This window comes from Malaclemys terrapin, chromosome 3, assembly GCF_027887155.1.
Source record: "Malaclemys terrapin pileata isolate rMalTer1 chromosome 3, rMalTer1.hap1, whole genome shotgun sequence".
NCBI classification, from domain to species: domain Eukaryota; kingdom Metazoa; phylum Chordata; order Testudines; family Emydidae; genus Malaclemys; species Malaclemys terrapin.
Genome location: NC_071507.1, coordinates 151225536 through 151247205, shown reverse-complemented (window position 1 = coordinate 151247205; position 21670 = coordinate 151225536). Strand labels below are relative to the sequence as shown.

Below are 21670 nucleotides of genomic sequence, written 5' to 3'. Positions count from 1 at the left end.
GCTACTATGTATACTTGAAGTTTTTTTGTTTGTTGGTTGATTTTTTTGTTTTGTTTTTGATTAAAAATTAATATTGGTGTTGAATGTCAATACAGCTCAGGCAGGACTGGGCAGAATTGTGCACCTGAAAAATTCCCATTATGTGCTTTTTTTTTTCTTTAACGTTTTATATGGCTTTGATTCAACTTGACCAAGGTATCACAAAGCAAGTTTATTTGACCAAAAAGTCCATACAACATAGGCCAGTGTAACACCTTCTGATGATTTCTAATGATGGTTTATCCAAACCCACTTCACCTTCACAGAATACAAACCCTCTATGAAAGTGATTTTGGAAGCTATTAAGAGCAGTGCTAAGGAATTTCAAATATCAATTGCTGCACTCAGTTTTAATTTTGACCAGTGATTAAACAGGGATTTTTGAGGAGAGGGGAAACCATAGTTCTTATACACCTGTGTGGGACTAAATACACCATGGAGCAGGATTTTTAGGAGGAGGCTACTAGCAGAACTGTATCTAGTGCTGTGCTATCAATTCATATGGCCTGGTTTAGGACTTCTGTTCTGCCCACAGAAACCCACAGGGGTGGATCCATGCTCCCATGTGGAACCCTACTGAAGTTATTTTCAGACTTGGTGACTAAGGGTATGTCTACACTAAGAAATTAGGTCGATTTTATCGAAGTCAATTTTTTAGAAATTGATTTTATACAGTTGATTGTGTGTGTCCCCACTAAACGCATTAAATCGGTGGAGTGCCTCCACAGTACCAAGGGTAGCGTCGACTTTCGGAGTGTTGCACTGTGGGTAGTTATCCCACAGTTCCCGCAGTCTCCGCCGCCCATTGGAATTCTGGGTTGAGCTCCCAATGCCTGATGGGGCAAAAACATTGTCACAGGTGGTTTTGGGTACATGTCGTCAGGCCCCCTCCCTTCCTCCCTCCATGAGAGCAACGGCAAACAATCATTTCTCGCCTTTTCTCCTGCAGATGACATACCACGGCAGGCATGGAGCCCGCTCAGCTCACTGTCACCATACATCTCTTGGGTGCTGCTGGCAGACGTGGTACTGCATTGCTACACAGCAGCAGCTCCTTGCCTTCGCGGCAGCAGATGGTGCAATATGACTGCTAGCCGCCGACATTGTCTCCTGAGTGCTCCTGGCCGACCTCGGTGAGGTTGGTCATGGCGCCTGGGCAGACATGGGTGCTCCTGGCCGACCTCAGTGAGGTCGGTAAGGGGCGCCTGGACATAAATGGGAGTGACTCCAGGTCATTCTCTTCTTTAAGTTTCGTCTCATGGAAATTCAGTCCTGCCTGGAATATAATGTGAGCTGGAGGCTTCTGCCTCAGGCTGCTCTTCCAGCCGGCAGCACTGCGTGGTCGCACCTACCCCAGCTTACCCCTTGCTCCCATGGCTCATGAAGCCTGGACAGTAGTAAGGAGCAGTTCAACTATAGGCTAAGCAAGTGCAGAATGGTGATAGAATGTGCCTTTGGACGTTTAAAAGCTCGCTGGTGCTGTTTGCTGACCAGGCTGTTTGTGATTAGAAGAGCACAGCAAGGCACGCTGCTCCTCACAGGGGCTTTGAAAACCATTTTCATGACTGGCCAGGCTTCAGTGTGACAGTTCTGTGCGTTTCTCCTTGATGCAAACCCACCCCTTTTGTTGATTTTAATTCCTTGTAATCCAACCCTGTAAGCCATGTTGTCAGTCGCCCCTGCCTCCGTCAGAGCAACGGCAGACAATCATTTTGCACCTTTTTTCCATGCAGACGCCATACCACAGTAAGCGTACAGCCCGCTCAGCTCAGCCACTTCTGTTATGTCCTGAGTGCTGCTGGCAGCAGACAGCACAGTAGGACTGCAAACTGTATTCATCGAATGACCGCTTCCGCTGCCACTGTGCTCTCCTGCTCTCCTGCAGACGCCATACCACGGCAAGCATGGAGCCCGCTCAGATCACCGTGGCAGTTATGAGCACTGTAAACACCACGTGCATTATCATGCAGTATATGCAGCACCAGAAACTTCAAAAGCAGGCGAGGAGGCGACGGCAGTGCAGTGACAAGAGTGATGAGGACATAGATTCATATAGATTCATAAATTCTAGGACTGGAAGGGACCTCGAGAGGTCATCGAGTCCAGTCCCGTGCCCACATGGCAGGACCAAATACTGTCTAGACCATCCCTGATAGACATTTATCTAACCTACTCTTAAATATCTCCAGAGATGGAGATTCCACAACCTCCCTAGGCAATTTATTCCAGTGTTTAACCACCCTGACAGTTAGGAACTTTTTCCTAATGTCCAACCTAGACCTCCCTTGCTGCAGTTTAAGCCCATTGCTTCTTGTTCTATCCTTAGAGGCTAAGGTGAACAAGTTTCCTCCCTCCTCCTTATGACACCCTTTTAGATACCTGAAAACTGCTATCATGTCCCCTCTCAGTCTTCTCTTTTCCAAACTAAACAAACACAATTCTTTCAGCCTTCCTTCATAGGTCATGTTCTCAAGACTTTTAATCATTCTTGTTGCTCTTCTCTGGACCCTTTCCAATTTTTCCACATCTTTCTTGAAATGCGGTGCCCAGAACTGGACACAATACTCCAACTGAGGTCTAACCAGAGCAGAGTAGAGCAGAAGAATGACTTCTCGTGTCTTGCTCACAACATACCTGTTAATACATCCCAGAATCATGTTTGCTTTTTTTGCAACAGCATCACACTGTTGACTCATATTTAGCTTGTGGTCCACTATAACCCCTAGATCCCTTTCTGCCGTACTCCTTCCTAGACAGTCTCTTCCCATTATGTGTGAAACTGATTTTTTTTTCCTAAGTGGAGCACTTTGCATTTGTCTTTGTTAAATTTCATCCTGTTTAACTCAGACCATTTCTCCAATTTGTCCAGATCATTTTGAATTATGACCCTGTCCTCCAAAGCAGTTACAATCCCTCCCAGTTTGGCATCATCCGCAAACTTAATAAGCATACTTTCTATGCCAATATCTAAGTCGTTAATGAAGATATTGAACAGAGCCGGTCCCAAAACAGACCCCTGTGGAACCCCACTCGTTATGCCTTTCCAGCAGGATTGGGAACCATTAATAACAACATGGACACAGACTTCTCTCAAAATACGGGCCCTGGCAATTTGGACATCATGGTGGCAATGGGGCAGGTTCATGCTGTGGAACGATGATTCTGGGCCTGGGAAACAAGCACAGACTGGTGTGACGGCATAGTGTTGAAGGTCTGGGATGATTCCCAGTGGCTGCAAAACTTTCGCATGCATAAGGGCACTTTCATGGAACTTTGTGACTTGCTTTCCCCTGCCATGAAGCGCAAGAATACCAAGATGAGAGCAACCCTCACAATTCACAAGCGAGTAGCGATAGCCCTGTGGAAGCTTGCAACACCAGACCGCTACCGGTCAGTCGGGAATCAATTTGGAGTGGGCAAATCTACTGTGGGGGCTGCTGTGATGCAAGTAGCCAACGCAATCACTGACCTGCTGCTATCAAGGGTAGTGACTCTGGGAAATGTGCAGGTCATAGTGGATGGCTTTGCTGCAATGGGATTCCCTAACTGTGGTGGAGTGATAGATGGAACGCATATCCCTCTCTTGGGACCGGAGCACCAAGGCAGCCAGTACATAAACCACAAGGGGTACTTTTCAATGGTGCTGCAAGCACTGGTGGATCACAAGGGACATTTCACCAACATCAACGTGGGATGGCCGGGTAAGGTACATGACGCTCGCATCTTTAGGAACTCTGATCTGTGTGAACGGCTGCAGCAAGGGACTTACTTTCCAGACCAGAAAATAACCGTTGAGGATGTTGAAATGCCTATAGTTATCCTTGGGGACCCAGCCTACCCCTTAATGCCATGGCTCATGAAGCCATACACAGGCACCCTGGACACTAGTCAGGAGCTGTTCAACTATAGGTTGAGCAAGTGCAGAATGGTGGTAGAATGTGCCTTTGGACATTTAAAAGCGCACTGGCGCAGTTTACTGACTCGGTTAGACCTCAGTGAACCAATATTCCCATCGTTATTACTGCTTGCTGTGTGCTTCACAATATCTATGAGAGTAAGAGATGTTTATGGTGAGTGGGAGGCTGAGGCAAATCACCTGGCCGCTGATTATGACCAGACACCAGGGCGGTTAGAAGAGCACAGCAGGGCACGCTGCGCATCAGAGAAGTTTTGAAAACCAGTTTCATGACTGGACAGGCTACGGTATGAAAGTTCTGTTTGTTTCTCCTTGATGAAAACCCTCCCCCTTGGTTCACTCTACTTCCCTGTAAGGCAATCGCCCTCCCCTCCCCTCTTTGATCACCACTTGCAGAGGCAATAAAGTCATTGTTGTTTCAAATTCATGCATTCTTTATTAATTCGTCACCAGGGGCGGCTCTAGCTTTTTTGCCGCCCAAGCACGGCAGGCAGGCTGCCTTTAGTGGCATGCCTGTGGGAGGTCCCCGGTCCCACGGCTTCGGTGTATCCGCCGCCTAATTGCCCGGGAGGGGTGGGGGAGGAGGGAAAGACAGGGCCACACTGCACTTCAAAACTTATTGAATGCCAGCTTTCTGTTGCTTGGGCAGTCCTCTGGGGTGGAGTGGTTGGGTGCCTGGAGGCCCCCCCACCGCATTCTTGGGCATCTGGGTGAGGAGACTATGAAACTTGGGGAGGAGGGCGGTTGGTTACACCGGGGCTTCAGCGGCGGTCTGTGCTCCTGCTGCCTTTCCTGCACCTCAACCACACTGGAGCATATCAGTTTGATCCTCCAGTAGCCTCAGCATTGCTTCCTACCTCCTCTCATCATGCTGATGCCACCTATCATCTTGATCACACCACCTCTCCTCTTGCTCCTGCCACCTGTCCTCTCGTGCATCCCTCCTGTCCTCGCGTTCATTTTGTGCTTTCCTGCACTCTGACATTGTCTGCCTCCAGGCATTCTGCTGGGCTCTTTCAGTGTAGGGTGACTTCATGAGTTCAGAGAACATGTGAGGGAGGGATAGTTCAGTGGTTTGAGCATTGGCCTACTAAATCCAGGGTTGTGAGTTCAATCCTTGAGGGGACCACTTAGGGATCTGTGGCAAAAATCAGTATTTGGTCCTGTTAGTGAAGGCAGGGGTCTGGACTCGATGACCTTTCAGGGTCCCTTCCAGTTCTATGAGATAGGTATATCTCCATATATTAAAAAATATATATATTATATTATTAACATTTCATCGCAAGTGCGTTTTTTCGCCTTCTAATCTTCACCAGCCTCTGGGATGGAGATGATAGGGCGAGCATTGAAACATTTGCAGCTGTGGGAGGAAAAAAAGGGAGAGTAGTATTTAAAAAGACATATTTTAGAGAACAATGGGTAGACTCTTTCACAGTGAACCAAGCTGTTAACATTACATAGCACGTGTGCTTTCTTTACAAGGTCGCATTTTGCCTCTTATATTGAGGGCCTGCAGGTTTGGTGTGAGAGATCACACATTCAGGGCCGGCGGGCAACAGAATTCGGCTTGCAGGCAGACATGGTAAGCCACAGTCTTTTGGCTTCTTTAACCTTCATAACATGTGGGAATGGTTTCAAACAGCAGCGCCCTCATTTCCCATACCAAAAACCTGTTGGGTTGGCCATTTAAAATGGGTTGGCCATTTAAAAGGAGGGGCTGCAGTTTTCGGGTTAACGTGCAGCACAAATCCAACTGAACCCCCCCCCCAGACACACACCCAATTCTCTGGGATGATTGCTTCACCCCTCCCCCGCTTTCCCTCTCTCCCCCTGCGTGGCTAACGGTGGGGATGATTTCTGTTCAGCCACAGGCAAACAGCCCAGCAGGAATGGCCACCTCTGAATGTCCTCTTAATAAAATTCCCCTATTTCAACCAGGTGACCATGAATGATATCACTCTCCTGAGGATAACACAGAGAGATAAAGAGGATTTCCGCTCCATCCCCATACACGTTAAGAGATTTTTCCAGTAGCTGTACTGGCCGCAAATGCATCCCAAGTCTTCAGGACAAATTAATCATTAAACACGTATTATATTTACAAAGGTACACTCACCAGAAGTCCCTTCTCCACCTTCAAGGTCCGGGAGCCTGCCTTCGGTGGGTTGGGAGGGTACGGGCTCCAGGGTGATAAACAGTTCTTGGCTGTCGGGGAAAATGGTTTCTTTGCTTGCTTGCTGTGTGCTATCTTCAACCTCCTCATCATTATCTTCCTCATCCCCAAAATCTGCAACCCTATTGCGTGAGAATGCATTGACAGAGGGGTGGGGTAGTTGTAGGGGCACCCCCTAGAATGGCATGCAGCTCATGATAGAAGCAGCATGTCTGGGCCTCTGACCCGGAGTGGCCGTTTGCCTCTCTGGTTCTTTGGGAGGCTTATCTGAGCTTAAGTTTCACGCGGCACTGCTGCAGGTCCCTTTTGTAACCTCTGTCCTTCATGCCCTTGGAGATTTTTTCAAATATTTGGGCATTTCGTCTTTTGGAACGGAGTTCTGATAGCACGGATTCCTCTCCTCGTATAGCAATCAGATCCAGTACCTCCCGTTCGGTCCATGCTGGAGCTCTTTTGCGATTCTGGGACTCCATGGTCACCTGTGATGATGAGCTTTGCATGGTCACCTGTGCTGATCAGCTCACAACGCTGGCCAAACAGGAAATGAAATTCAAAGGTTCACAGGACTTTTCCTGTCTACCTGGCCAGTGCATCTGAGTTGAGAGCGCTGTCCAGAGCAGTCACAATGGAGCACTGTGGGATAGCTCCCAGAGGCCAATACCATCGAATTGCATCCACACTACTCCAAATTCGACCCAGCAAGGTCGATTTTAGCACTAATCCCTTCGTTGGGGAGGAGTACAGAAATCGATTTTAAGAGCCCGTTAAGTCGACAAAAATGGCTTCATCGTGTGGATGGGTGCAGGGTTAAATTGATCTAACTCTGCTAAGTTTGACCTAAACTCGTAGTGTAGACCAGGGCTAAGTATATAAATATATGGGGCCTGATTCTCTTGCGTAATCATTAACATCTGTGCAAAGGGAGCAGAAAACATCATTCTGATTTGGTAGCCTTTTATACCCACTTTGCACAGATATCAATGACTACAGAAGGTGCAAGGGAAGGGAGAATTGAGCTGCAGATATTTTACTATTTTTCTTTGCATAAGTGTTTCATAATTTCTTGAAGAGTATTAATTTAAATTAATCAATTTCCTCCTATATTTTATGAAATTATTTCGTGATTTTTACTGTAACACAGGGACTACAAAACTTGAAGTAAAGTCCTTTATGATAAGTGTGAAAATATAAGGGCCAAGTTGCCTCCCCTGAATACCTTTCATTCATACTCCTAAATCATGAACTTTTAGAAGAACAGTATCTTTTACCATAGTCTGTCCCCTTAGGATTAGATTTGTCTCAACCTTATGTGAGTACACAAGGGGAAGCGGGAATGTGCAAGGAGATACACACAGTTTGTGCAGCCAGGCAAGTGGTGCCCCAAAAGAGGTTGGGAGGGGGCAGAAGAAGACAGGGTAAATTGCTTCCCTCATGCTGCACTTGCTGTAGATCAGGCTGGCTATACAAGGATAGTAATCTGCACCCATAAATAGCTGCATACGTGTTTCCCCCTTCATTCCAGGGAGCTGAGAATGCCCTTTGGGGCAGTGCTACTCCATTCTGCCTCTAGTGCTGGGCTGTGTCTATAAGGCACATTTAAACCCTCAAATACTTTGCAGAATTGAACTGTTGACTGAAAGGTTTGTAATACTGTGTCTGCTTCAGTACAGTGGGCCAAATCAAAATCTTCATTACATTAATGTGAAAGTATCAGGGTTATAATTTAAGATTGACAACCCTCCAAAATTCCTATTAAAACAAACTAGTCTGACTAAAAATACAGTAGCCTGACAAAATTAATCAGTTCTATCTCCATCCCCAAGTCTATTCAGTTCTCTGTTCCCTTCCTTTCAGTGATCCATTTCTGGTCTCCTCTCCCCCAGTCTATCAGTTCTCCGCTCCCCATTCCTGCATCCCTGCGCTGCTGATCGCAGAACTTTACTGGTAGCAGTATCAGTCTAGCCCCCGCATGCATTGCTCCCCACCTGCCACGAGGCTAGCCAGCATGCGCAGGCAATCCTTCCTCAGCAACTTCTCTAGCGCAGAGTCAGCTACTAGAACTCCGAAATATAAGTACTCACTCCTGGTGGAATTCTGCGCCAAAAAATTAAAAATTCTGAGCACAATATTTTAAAATTCTGCGAAATTGTGCATATTTTATTTGTCAAAATAACACAATATAATCACACCAGTTTCAATTATTTTTGGTAATTTATTTCAAAATACCTGTCAGAAAGTATGTCTGTAACAATATAAATAACAAAAAAGATTCAGGAAATGTTTTTTGACAAATAGATTCCTTACTAGGCATATTAATACAGAACTCTGAGTAATAATTCATTTAAACTACAATACAGAACCATATTTCCCGCACCGCTCAGAAGCAGTGCAAAGACTTGGGGGAGTCAAGGGTAAAGGAGGAGCTGAGGGAGAGGGAAGTAAATTGCTGGGAAGGAGCCTGGGTATGGACTTGGAAGGTTAATGGGTATGGGTGGGAAAAGTATGGAACCGTTTTTTTTTTTTGGTGGGGCAGGAAGGGATTATTAGGGAGCTTCCCCCATGCAGACCCTGGCTGACCCCTAGCCTCTCCCATGCAGTCAGGCACATCTGCCCCTGTCCCCATGTGTCTCTGTGCCCCCACCCAGCCACCCCCTATCCCTGTATCCGTGTACCCCTTCCCCATCCCCATGGGTCTCTGTGCCCCGACCCAACCACTCCCCTGCCCCTATGTCTCCCTGTATCCCCTCCCCATGTGTCTGTGCCCCCATGCAGACACTCCCCCCTCTCTGTCTCCCTGTACGCCCTCCCCCATCCCCATGTGTCTCTGCACCTCCCTCCCCACTGTGGCCCTGTGTCTCCACTCCCTTTCAGCGCCTGCCCCAGTCTGTCCTCCCCCACTAGCCCCTATGAGCACCTGTCTGACCCCCCCTCCCCAGCACCCTATGCTGTCTGTCTCCTCATAGCCCCGTCTCCTGACTTGGCCACAGGCACTGTGAAGAAGGCAGTCTTTCTCTTCCTTAGCTGCAGCTTTGTTCTATCACCACAGCATCCTCTGGTGGGCAAAAGGTGGAACTGCAGAAGTTATTTTCTGCTGAGAGCTGCTGCTGTTCTTGCGCCACAGCACCCTCTGATGGGCAAAAGAACAGCAGCATTTTGGCAGAATGTTTTTCTGCGCAAAAAAATAGAAATCTGTAGGGGTCATTAATTATGCATGCAATATTCCCCCAGGAGTATATAGGGGAGGAGGGTGGGCCATGGCACCCATAAGGGGACACATATCAAAGAACCATTGTTACTGCACAAAGTGAGTAACTTCTTTCTTGATGCTCCATAACCCCGAACAGTCTCCTCCTCACCATTCTGTGGATGTCTGCTCAGCTCTTTTCTGATCCTGCCCTCCTGTCAAACTCTATTTACAGTGCTGGAGGCTGCTGCTACTTTAAACTACTGCTTCTGAGAGTGACAGAGCAGAGAAAGCAGGAAGAAGAGGGGATGGGAACTAGAGAATCTGCCCCCCTATGTGGCATGTATAGAGAGAACTCTGGGGAGCATCTGGGAGATGGAAGAAACAGGGTGACAGAGAGGCTCTGGAGGAGTAGCTAGTAGGTGTCATACGTTTGAAGCCGTCCTCTCCCCACAGCCATCTCCAGTTTGGAGAAGGAGATTCTCTGTGGTTCTTTCCTCCCAGAGCATCCCAGCTGCTGTGAAGACTACTTTACATCTTCCCAGGCCTCCTGTCTGTAGTGATGGGTGTTTGTTTCTTTGCTACTCTACTCCTCTCTTAGCTTTCTAGGTGGTGCAACAAGAGTATTTCTGCCATTCTACCTTCTCCCCAGCCCTTACTGGGAAATAGATTCAGTGCTTGAAGGTGCTGTTGATCATAGCCTTCCCCGGGTGCAACAGAATGCCATTTATATAATTCTTCCCAGTTTCCCTGCTGCCCACAGGAATCTGAAAATCAGCAGTGAAAACAATCAAAACTGGCTGGTTTTCACTACCCGGGCTGGCTTTAGGCCAATTCCCCCGATTCTCCGGAATCTGGCCCCGTGGGTAAGAGGGCCCAGCGTCCGCGCCGAAGAGGGCCCCGTGCCTTAGGCACACCCGGCGGCGGTCCGCTCCGACGGCATTTCGGCAGTGGGGGGAAGCTGCTCCGGGGTCTTCGGTGGCATTTCAGCAGCAGGGGGTCCTTCAGTGCTGCGGAAGACACGGCGCAGACCCCCCACCGCCGAAGTGCTGCAGAAGGCCCGGACCGCGGAATCGGGCCCTGTAGGTCCTAAAACCGGCCCTGTTCACTACTGCCACTGGTGGAAGCTCCAAGTGTGGCAGCAGAGATGAGTGAATCTGTCTGATGATTTAAGAAGATAGCACTGCATAGACTTAGTCTTGTTTGCATTTGGAAAGCTAATCGCAATCATTCAAGCTTGCAACGTACAGTAGCACCTCGCTTAACGTTGTAGTTCTGTTCCTGAAAAATGCAACTTTAAGTGAAATGATGTTAAGCGAATCCAATTTCCCCATAAGAATGAATGTAAATGAGGGTGTTAGGTTCCAGGGACATTTTTTTTTGCCATACAGTACAGTACTATAGTTGGGAGGTTCCCCCGCCTTACTGCACACAGGCACAGTCCACTGGCACTGGAGACAATGAGCCAGGCAAGGAGGCTGAAGGTGCCTATAGGCTAGGAGAAGCACAATGTGCAGCAGCAGCGGCAGCTTCTTCTACTCTGAAAGCACCAGGGTGGGGGGCTCAATCCACGGCCCGCCCATGCCCCCACCCTTAACCCACCTCTTCTTCCCCACCTCCTCTCCCTTTACTCCGCACGCCGTGTCCTCGCTCCTCCCCCCTCCCTCCCCTGCCTCCTGCCTGTGGCAATCAGCTGGCTTGCAGCGTTCAGGAGGCAGGAGGGAGGGGGGAGGATCGAGGACATGGCGCGCAAGCTCCCCCTACCTCCCCTGTCTCCTGAACGCTGCAAGCCAGCTGATTGCCGTGGGCAGGAGGGAGGTGCGCTGTGTCCTTGCTTCTCCCCCTCCCTCCTGCCCGCAGCAATCAGCTGGTTTGCGGCGTTCGGGAAGGGGTAGGGTGACCAGATGTTCCGATTTTATAGGGACAGTCCCGATTTTTGGGTCTTTTTCTTATATAGGCTTCTATTACCCCCCACCCCCTGTCCCGATTTTTCATACTTGCTGTCTGGTCACCCTAGGAAGGGGTGGGGCAGCCTGCGCACCGAGTCCTCGCTCCTTCCCATTCCCTCCTGAACGCTGCAAGCCAGCTGATTGCCACGGGCAGGAGGTGGGGGGAGGAGGGAGAAGGCGCTGATCCACGGGGTCTGCCAGCAGGCGGGAGGCACTGGGGGGGGGGCGTAGGGGAGCTGATGCGGGGCTGCCAGCTGTGAACAAGCAGGCAGCCACATTGCACAACTTTAAAAGGAGCATGTTCTGTAATTGAGCAGGGACGTAAGATCTAAACAACGTTAAGCGAGAGGACATTAAGTGGGGAGTTACTGTACTTTTTTCTTAATGAGCAACGGCACTCACCTGGAAAATATTTGCCCTGGCCATATGTGAGACTGAATTTTGTCAACCCCGATAAGCCTAGTGCCGTGAGTAAGAATCACTGAATAAATCAGACCCTAAAAGTTGGTTCAAGCAAGAAATACATTATTTATTTATTTATTTGTATTACTGTAGCGCCCAGGAGTCTGAGTATGGAATAGGATCTCACTGAGGAATTAGGTTAAAAATATTTATTTAAACTGCTCCCTAATGTCCCCACTTCTCTGCTGTGCCAAACAGAAGCTCAAATCTGACCCAAAGTTAGTAGTTATGACAGTAGAGGTTTTTTGGCATAGGAATGGAGCTGATTGTTTTTGTGGGGACACTTCCCAATTGGGAATTGGGCTGATGCCACCCAATTCATTTCAAATAACAGGTGCACCACTATACTAGCAGCACCTGGCAGCATGTACAGACCCACCCATTAAATGAACATGCAGTGTATCTTGCTTAGTGACCGACCACATAGCATGTTCTGTGGGGATGTGACACAAACGGGGGCTGTTGCACAGATGGGACTCTGTTAATTAACACCTGACATGACAATGGGGCTTCATGTGGTGTGACTGCACAGAACAGATCGATTGCACATCCAGTGGCCCTGGGGCATGCACGTGCTCTTCAGGCGCGATGCAGATTTGCTCCTTGGCGACTACACGGCCTGTGCGTGACACTCCATAGTTAGAGACTGGGTGGTGCAGTGCCAACTCCTCAGATGCGATGCGCGTGAGCAGCAGGGGCTCGGCTGCCAGTCGCACCTGGCCCATGGTACCATTAGCCCGCGGCAATGACTGTGGTCAGCGTCACCCCACGAGCAGGCTGCTGGGACGTACTGGGCTCCCTGCCTGGGGGGCAAAACCCGCAGGAGGGATGCGCTGAGGCGTAGCCAAGCCCCAGGGCCTGGCCCCTCCCCCCCGGCAGAATGCCCATCGCTTCCAGAGGCCAATGGACAATCACTCAGAGGCCTAGGCTAGCCAGCCAATCATTTCGTAGAGGCGAAATGCTGTGGCCAATCAGAGCGCTTCCCGGCCTAAAACTCTTGGGCGGGGCTCTGCACGCGCGTGGTGACAGTTGGAGAGCACGCGCTAGGTAGTGCGAGCCCGACAGGCCCCTTCTCGTTCACCGGGCACCTGGCGTTGCCATGTCGGACTGGGAAGCGGACAGCGACGAGGAGTTCCGCTCCGGGAGCCGGCCGCCGGCGCCCCCGCTGCCGGAGTGGCAGCCGGCGATGGCCCCCGCCCAGGGCCGGAGGAGCCCAGCGTCCCCGGTGGGCGGCAGAGGGCGAAGCGGAGCCACCGGGCCCTGGGCTGAGGACCAGGAGAAGAGGTCGGCCCGGAGAGGCAGCGGCTGTAGGAGGCTGGAGGGTTCGCGGCCGTTCCCGTTGCACGCACCCCGGGATCCCTGGCTGTCGGGCCCTCTGGAATATCGGCCCCGCGGCCCCCCCAGGGATCGGGGCTTGGGGGTGCCGCTCTGCTTCCACCTGGACAACGCCATGATCGGGACTATCATCGGTAACTACCGGGCCCTGCCCGAGTGCCTGCCCCTGGCGCTGGTAGACCCGAGTCGTTCCGAGCAGGGGGGGCTGTGAGGCGTGCCAGGGGGTGGGCATGACACACAGTTTAATTTCTGCATTGGGGGGGACAGAGGCAACGTCAGGGAGCATGTGAAGGTCTTGTGCCCCCCTCCCCTGATTTCTGCCTCCCATTTAGCATAGAGGTTTTCAAATTGTGTGGTGTGCCCCTGCCCCAAGGACATGGAGGAACATGGGGGGGGGGGTGCCACCCTCCCCTCCTGACTCTCCTCACTGAGACATGCTATGTAGGACTGGCTCAGTGTTTCTCTGTGCTCACATAGTTTGAAAACCTCTGCTAAATGGAAGGTAGAAATCTGGGGGAGGAGGGTGCATGACCATGCGTACCCACCCATGTCTTGCCCTTGGTTGGGAGGGGGGCAAACACTCCCTATGCCTTCCCAATCTCCACCCCTGCCAGACAAGTTCAAGGCACTTAGCGGGCTGCTGAGGTGGAGGGTATTGATGGGGGCTGGCTGGGGTGTACTTGCTTGGCCCCTTAGATCTCTCATTGGCCCTTGTCCCTGTTGAGGCAGGGGGCCGCACACATTCTGCAGTGCCTCTCTTCCCAGTGAAAACACAGAAGCCTGGGGAGACCAGGACATGTGCACGGTAGCTGCTTGCCTGATTTTCCATTTGATCACCTTGAGGGGACGATTGCTTGCCTGCATGGCAGGGGTGAAAGTAACTTAGAAGTCTTATCAGTACGGGGGCTTGGGCAGAAGGAGGGGGGCTGGGGGGTCAGTCTCCCCCAGCCAGTCCTTCAGTCCATCCAGGGCTCCAGCGGTGATTTAAAGGGCCCCCAGCTCCAGTCGCTGCCAAATTAAATTGCTGGGCCCCAGGGCAGCTGCCCCTTTTGCACACGCTCCCCCTCTGCGGCCCTGGGGGGCGAGGGGGCAGTGGTGTTAACTGGCTGTGTACAGGCCCGGTACTGGTAGCCACTTCTTACTGGTATGCCATACTGGCCCACTTTCACCGCTGCTGCATGGGAGGGGTTCACCACGAAAGGCTCACTCAGGTTCTGTTGGCCAGCCCCAGTGGATGTGTGAGCATGCCTTTTAGCTAGAAGAGGGGGAGATGGGGACAAAAGTCTTGCTGGCCAGGGAAGGAACCTGAATTATCTTCCTGGTACCATGATTTCTCAGTGAGGTTCCCCCCCTGCCCCCCCCCCCCCCCCCCGCACTTTTTTCTGTCTTGGTTTTGAATGATCATAAATAAGCCACCTATTTTTTTCTACGTTTTTCAAGCCATGATTTCTTGTTAAATGCTCCAACCTTTTTGAAGAAAGCAAAGGCTTTATTTGATGACTGTAAATAATGATCAACAGTAGTTTATTTCCATTTCTTGGCACAAGTTGGTCTGTGGTCAGGATTTGTATAATATCTACAGTGCATTTTGTAACAGGTCGGGCTGGAAGTAAAATAAGAGAACTTGAGGATTCTTCAGGTTCTAAAATACAGGTAAAGTGCACTACATTTTGTCAAGAGGTTATTGCTCAGTACTCTCTCCAGGACTAGCCACTTCTGCTTCTATATATTCCAGTGATTGCTACACTGATATAAGTGATTCTCTCCTTTCATCTGTCATTTCTTTATCTTGAGGTTGCATGTGATGCCTTTACATTCTCCTAGTCCCTGTATACATGGAGAGTAACTAAACAGAACTAGGATGTGAACATAGTTTGCTTGGGGTGTAAGACAACAGTTTGGTGATGTAGGGTTTTCTTTTTTTAAAAAAATGGTAAGAACATACAAACTTTTCCTTTTTTTTTTTTTAATGTAACACAAGGGCTCAGAGCCACAAAGATACTTGGGTGCCAGCCTAAACCCCAGATTTAAGCACCTAAATGCTAGATTTGTCTCCACTGCAATCCACAGAACTCCCACCAAGGTATTTAGGAAGCCAACTCAAATTGTTCTTCCTACACGAGCATTCAGGTCTTGAGCAGTCCAGACAAAAACACACGTTACACCAAAGCTTAAACTTGTTCTTCATAATATAATAGCTGCCTATTTAATTTTAAAAACAGCAACAAATATCCATCTTCCTTTCCATTTCTTATAAGGAGTCTTGAAGTTTAAATCTCCTCAGTGTGATAGATATGCTTGCTTTGATCTGCTTAGCTCTTGGAAGTTCAGGGGTTCCGGGCTGCCCACCCGGTGCTGTCCTAGGGACAGCTCTGTCCACCATTAGAGAATTTTTTCCCCGAGAACCCTCTAACATTTCACAAACCCCTGTTTGGGAACCACTGCCTTAAGTGTATACATACTCTTAGGCGTTTAGCTCTCCCCATTCCTTGTACAGGGAAGCTGATGCACTTCACTGTGGCTTTGTGGATTGCAGTGTTCTTGTGACTTTTCTAGGTGCCCAAAAATTAGGCATTATGATGTCTAAGTCCTTTTGGGTAGCACACCGTAGGGCCTATGTTAGGCAGAGAAACTGAGACTGCATAAAGGAAAAAATCAAGGAGTGGGATACCTGTGTATATTCTAGTATATGAAGCTTGTGCTATATAAAAATTTAATTAGGCTTTCTAAATTTAGGTTATAAGAGGAACATATGAAGCTGAAGTAAAGATTTTTGGCAGTAATGATACACAGAACAAAGCCAAAATGTTGATAGATGATCTTGTTAAGAGGTATGGCCAAAATTACCCTGGAGACAGGACTGAGAAAGGTAAGAAATTTACCGTGGGGAAATTGTTGGGTCTTTGTCTCATGTTCTCTTATAACATTTGACTTGTACTTAACATTTTAACATGTACAATATGCCTCTGTATATATGCTGTACCACAGAGGAGAACTTTGTCAAAAAAAACAGTTAAAATTGCTTCAGGAGAATACCACATACAAATCCTTAAAGAAATAGAAGAGGATACATTTACCACTTGCACTGACAGACTTAGTGCCCCTCTGTAAATACATACCATATTCCTCCAAATGCATCAAAACAATATACATCATATTACTCACTTTATTGAACTACAGCTCTCACCTCAACATACCCTATAATTTGCTTGTTCACTGATGCTTAACAGAAATGTATTTTTCCCATGAAGAGAGTAAGAGTTCTGTCACGTTTGCACATAATAAAGTGTGGAATGTAATGGGTATTGTTACTGTATATGTTGTAGGGATACATAAGCAATGACTACAGTTTGCTTGTGTTGTCTGTTATTATTTGTTTGATCTATTTGTATTGAAAGCCCTTTGGGGCAAGGACTATGTATGTCTTCAGGTCTGGACTAAGGCACTAAAAGGGAAGAAAGGAATTAAACTCAGAACTGAGACTTAGGTTCCACATTTCCAAGAGAGGAGGAATGGAACATGGAGTGTACCACTGTGGTGGCAGGGGCAGCTGTGAGATGCCTAGCATGGTGGACTAGCAGGTATCTTTGAGGAAGGAGTAAAGCTGCAGCGAGGAATACTCAATAGTGGATATCTTAATATACTTTCTGAACGTATCATATCTAAGGGGGAACTGAAAGCTGTTATTTAGATGCACAAACAGACCAGAGCAGCATGAGAATGAGGTACACCACTACATTTCCTCTTGTGCTGTCCCAGTTTATCATTGGGACTCACTTAATCACTGTCATCACGTGTCATATGTATTGCCTTTGTGTCATGGTTAAATCTGCTTTCTGAGAGATCCTAATTTAATGAATCTCTTTTAAATGTACTGTACTATCTATGCATTTGGTATGTGTTTTAACTTTTATATTATCATCTTGTGCTGTAGAAATACCCCTTCTCTCTTTACAGTTGTTGAAAATAGTTTTCTGCTTGATTCTTGGGGCTCTGAGAATTTACCTCCCATTTTCCCCCAATTTACACCCAGTCCCTGAAGAACCCATGTCATAGCATGCCTTCCTTCTAGTTGAGAGAACTGCTTGGAGTTCCCTTTAGAACCTGACAGTACTACTCCTTAAGTAACCAGAAATTGCTGAAAGCACTCTTTCTCTCCTTTTCCCAACAATGCATCCACACAGTTTTTGTAGATCTTTCTGGTCTATAATAAGATTGGATCTGGAGATCAAACCAGGCCTCTACCAATAAGCCCAAAGAAAGAAATTTCTATTTAAACATAACATCTCTTCAGAATTCAAATGGAAAAGGTTTTGTTTGTTAAAAATAAAGCAAAGCTACTGTTTCCCAACAGGTTCCCTCCAACACCAGGATTTTGGCTCTAGTTATTCCACTGAAAGTCATCGTGATCTTGTCAAGTCTGGAAATGACCCACAGAAATCGGTGATTAACTGGGCATCTCTTCGAGAAAATAAAGCTAAATATGAAGCTATGAAGTGGGCAGGTTTGTATACAGGCTTTGAAAAAGTGTAGTGTGCTAGTCTTGAATATAAAGTCTTGATAGCCTGTTACAGATTTTTAGAATGCAGAATAGAATATTTTTAGATCCACGTCTGTGTTGAAATGAATGTGTATTTTTCACTGTCTGAATTAATAATTCCTAGTAGACTCTTACTCTCTTTAGAAAATTACAGAGCCTAAGCAGGTATATTTAATTGAATCTAAAGTATAACTGTCTGCATCATATCATCTCTGTTAATGGAATAATTCCAATTAGTTTAGACTGAACATTTGGTGAGGTGGATTATTTAGCAAATACTTGGAAAAAAAATTGGGTTTTATCTCTTCTTCAGCTTTTAGTTGTATACATGCTTCCAACAAGGAATCTTCACACTACTTATAATAATTTTTTTACTGGGGAGTGATGTGAGGATTCACAATGTTATGTGGGTTTTGGGCTCTTCCATCTTAAATCCTGATCATAATTTTGGCAGGCTTCTACCAGTAACTGTTTCTGTTTAAACTATATGTTGTAATTCTCAATAAGCACGTCTCTCACCAATTTGGAAAATTTAATTTTTCTAACAGCTTACTTTTTTTTCCTAACTGTTTAAGATTTGCCTCCAATGGAGAGAAACTTTTACAAAGAATCACAAAAGATTGCTTCCATGCCACAAGAAGTAGTGGAGAAGTGGCGGTAAGATCTTTGTATAAGTAACTGCTTGTTTTGGAATGGTAAATTCTTTTATTGTTACGTAGTGGTTGTATAAATGTTAAACTGTTAATCTACAAAAATTTTATTTTTATTTATTTTTTTTTTTATTTGGGCTGGAGCCAGGGTGAATTGATTTTTAAATCAAAGCGATTTAAATCACCAATTTTAATAATGATTTAAATCAGCAGGCAGGAATCCTTGATTTAAATATCAGTTTTCATTATGTTTTGCATTGTTTGTGTGCATCCGTTATTTTCACGAAGAAAGATTGGTTCTCGTTGGTTGGTAACCATTAAAATATATTTTTGCTAAATTTGGTGTGGCTTTTTGCTAACCAGGACGAAACACTATATCCTTACGCACTTAAGCAGTTATATAGCTTATCTTATATTTATTCAGATTCTTAATTTTTATATTATTATGTTGGACAATGATAAATGATGCGGTTTCTATTTACTGGATTAATTTTTTACTGATTGTGTCATGCTCTATTTGGCTGGAAATTATTCAATTAAAATGCACAAAAACAATTTTTTATTTTTTTATTCAATAAAACTACCTTAAAGATGCTGGATACGTAAGAAGAAAAAGTTCATCAAGACATGCTTTGCATTTAAAACTCATTTATTAAACAAAAGTATTATCTGTAGTTAGTGAATTAAACTAATTGTCTCTGATCACCAGGTCCTTCAAAATTTTTAGGATTAGCAGATCTCATTCTCTCACACATAGCTTTTATTCATAGATTGGAAGACAAAAACAAACTTTCCTGTTTTTCAACTCCCAGTTGGGTTCTTTACTTAACTCATTGAACTGAACTGGTCTGAAATTAAGAAAAATGTCTCTCATGCAGAAGAAGTTACTACTGTCAAAAGCTGGTTTAGCACTTCAACAAGCTCTGGAGGCAAGTGCTTAGCCAGTGCCTTCCACCAGTCATGGGTCTGATTTTCTTTAAAACTTGGCAGCAAATGAACTGCTTAAATTTTTTTGTTTAATTTAAATAATTTTAATACATCATAGTAAGTTTAGGCCTTGACATAGGTTTGTCAATTACAATTTTAATTTTAAATAGGTTTCTTTTATTTAAAAAAAACGTATTTAATTAAAAAAATTTAAATATCTTTTTTTTTTTAATTAAATCATTGATTTTTATCCAACATGGTTTGAGCATTATGCAAGCAGACTGCTTTTTCAAGCTGGTAGCAAATGGTGGCAGTAAACTCTGTAAAAGGCAAATGGCCAGTCTTTTTTTTTTTTTTTTCCCCTTAAATTCAGAATCTCTCCTGTCATATTACAAAAAGATGGTTTGGCAGTGTAGTTGGTGCACAAAACCCTTCAGTGTGTCTACCTACTGGAATTGAGCATATTGTGAGATAGTGGGTTGGAGTTTATTAATTCCTTCAAGCTATAATCTTCTGAACATAGTGTCCAGCTTAAATGCCCCCTGAACTCCCCTTTTTTTCATCGAAGCCTTACTCAGACATCTTTCAAGCAGTTAGAACTTTGATTCACTGCCATCCTACCCTGTCCTTGCCCATAGATCCTGGTAAGTTCCAACCTGGTTAATCAGTAAGTTCCAATCACTTTGAGTCAAGTACACAGATCATCCTACTTTTCAATCACCTTATGTTAACTCTAGTATTCTCTCTCCAGTAGTCGTAGTGGATTTTACAGCCCTCCCTTGCTGCCCTGGTGTGACGTTGTGCAGTCTATATGGTTTTATAAAAACTTGATAATAAGTCAATATAATGTAACTGAGATAGTTTTAGAGAAAATATGGTAATAAGTGAATGTAACGTAACTGGGATATGCCTCATGCAAAAAGTCTCTTGTAAGGTATCATTACAAAGCTTATAATCTACTGAGTATGATCATCTGATTTGTATAAATGCACCACTCTTGTATTTAAAACTAGAAATATAAAATGTAACTCTGAGGGCCTATTGTAATTGTGTAAAGTGTGGACCATTAATGGTGGTTTGGAATCTTGATGACTCCCATTGTCTGCAGATGGCTGTATTTACCTGTGAGTCTTCCTGTATGTGTGTGTGCTAGCAAGTGAGTAATGAAGTCTTGCAGTGACATGTGATCATGTCACCTGAACTGGAATCCATCTTTAACCTGGTGCTTTTCCAGTGGGGGGGGGGGGGTGGAAAACCAGAGAGACAAAGAGTTCCCGCCTTATGCAAAAGATATATAAAGGGGGGAAGAGAACAGAGAGGGAGAGGAGCCATCATGAAGAATCCCCTAGCTACCACCTGAGCTGCAACAAGAGCTGTACCAGGGGAAATAATTGTGCCCAGGCCTGGAAGGTGTTCAGTCTGAGAAAAACTTACTGAAGCATCTCTGAGGGTGAGATTATCTGTATTCAGTTTGATTAGACATAGATTTGCGCATTTTATTTTGCTTGGTGACTTACTTTGTTCTGTCTGTTACTACTTTGAACCACTTAAATCCTACTGTCTGTATTTAATAAAATTACTTTTTATTTAGTAATTTACTCAGAGTATGTATTAATACCTGGGGGAGCAAACAACTGTGCATATCTCTCTATCAGTGTTATAGAGGGCGAACAATTTATGAGTTTGCCCTGCATAAGCTTTATGCAGGGTAAAACGGATTTATCTGGGTTTAGACCCCATTGGGAGTTGGGCATCTGAGTGCTAAGGACAAGCACACTACTGTGAGCTGTTTTCAGGTAAACTTGCAGCTTTGGGACAGGAGATTCAGACCCTGGATCTGTGTCTGGAGCCAGACGGGAGTGTCTGGCTCAGCAAGACAAGGTGCTGGAGTCTTGAGCTGGCAGGGAAAGCAGAAGCAGGGGTAGTCTTTGCACATTGGGTGGCAGCTCCCAAGGGGGTTTCTGTGATCCAACCCGTCACACCTGGCTACTATAATTTTTCCACATGTGCTGCCCCAGCAGCTTTATCAGTGTCTCTAACATATGTCTCTCTCTGTTAGGAAATATAACCTGTAATCGGAACTGGGATTCTAGTTATTGTCTTTTGGAAGTATGTGCGCATGCTTTTACTTGCCAATTTTCCATGCTGGTATGGAACTTTTCACAGGATAAGAAAAGACAACAGCTATGGGCGAATAAAAATATTCTGTAGTGTTTCCTCTTCTCCCTTCTCATCTTCTATATGCTTATCCATAATTAATATTTCTGTAATTTTGTTCATTACCTTTTAAAATAAGTATAACTGACAGAAAGGGGGAGATTGAAAGTGCTTTTTTCTTCCTCTTCCCTGGTTGAAGCAAAGATGTTGGTTGAATGGAATCTTGTATTTAGGCTGGGAAGAGGGGGGGGGGGGGGAAACTAAGACAAACCATTGATACATATATTTTTTTTAAAAATAGTCCCTTTAAATATCTCAGTGCTTGAGTGTGGTATAAA

The 21670-nt window shown here is 46.0% G+C and overlaps 1 protein-coding gene across 1 annotated transcript in view; it reads left to right on the top strand.

The window, feature by feature from the left end:
* The first annotated feature begins 12822 nt into the window (after positions 1–12822).
* Positions 12823–21670, top strand: part of DDX43 (DEAD-box helicase 43) — a 52568-nt gene continuing 43720 nt past the window's right edge. The window contains exons 1-5 of the mRNA XM_054023976.1: positions 12823–13192; positions 14641–14711; positions 15795–15927; positions 17413–17562; positions 18174–18255. Of these exons, the coding sequence (XP_053879951.1) occupies positions 12823–13192; positions 14641–14711; positions 15795–15927; positions 17413–17562; positions 18174–18255 (806 nt within the window). The remainder of the gene's footprint in view (positions 13193–14640; positions 14712–15794; positions 15928–17412; positions 17563–18173; positions 18256–21670) is intronic.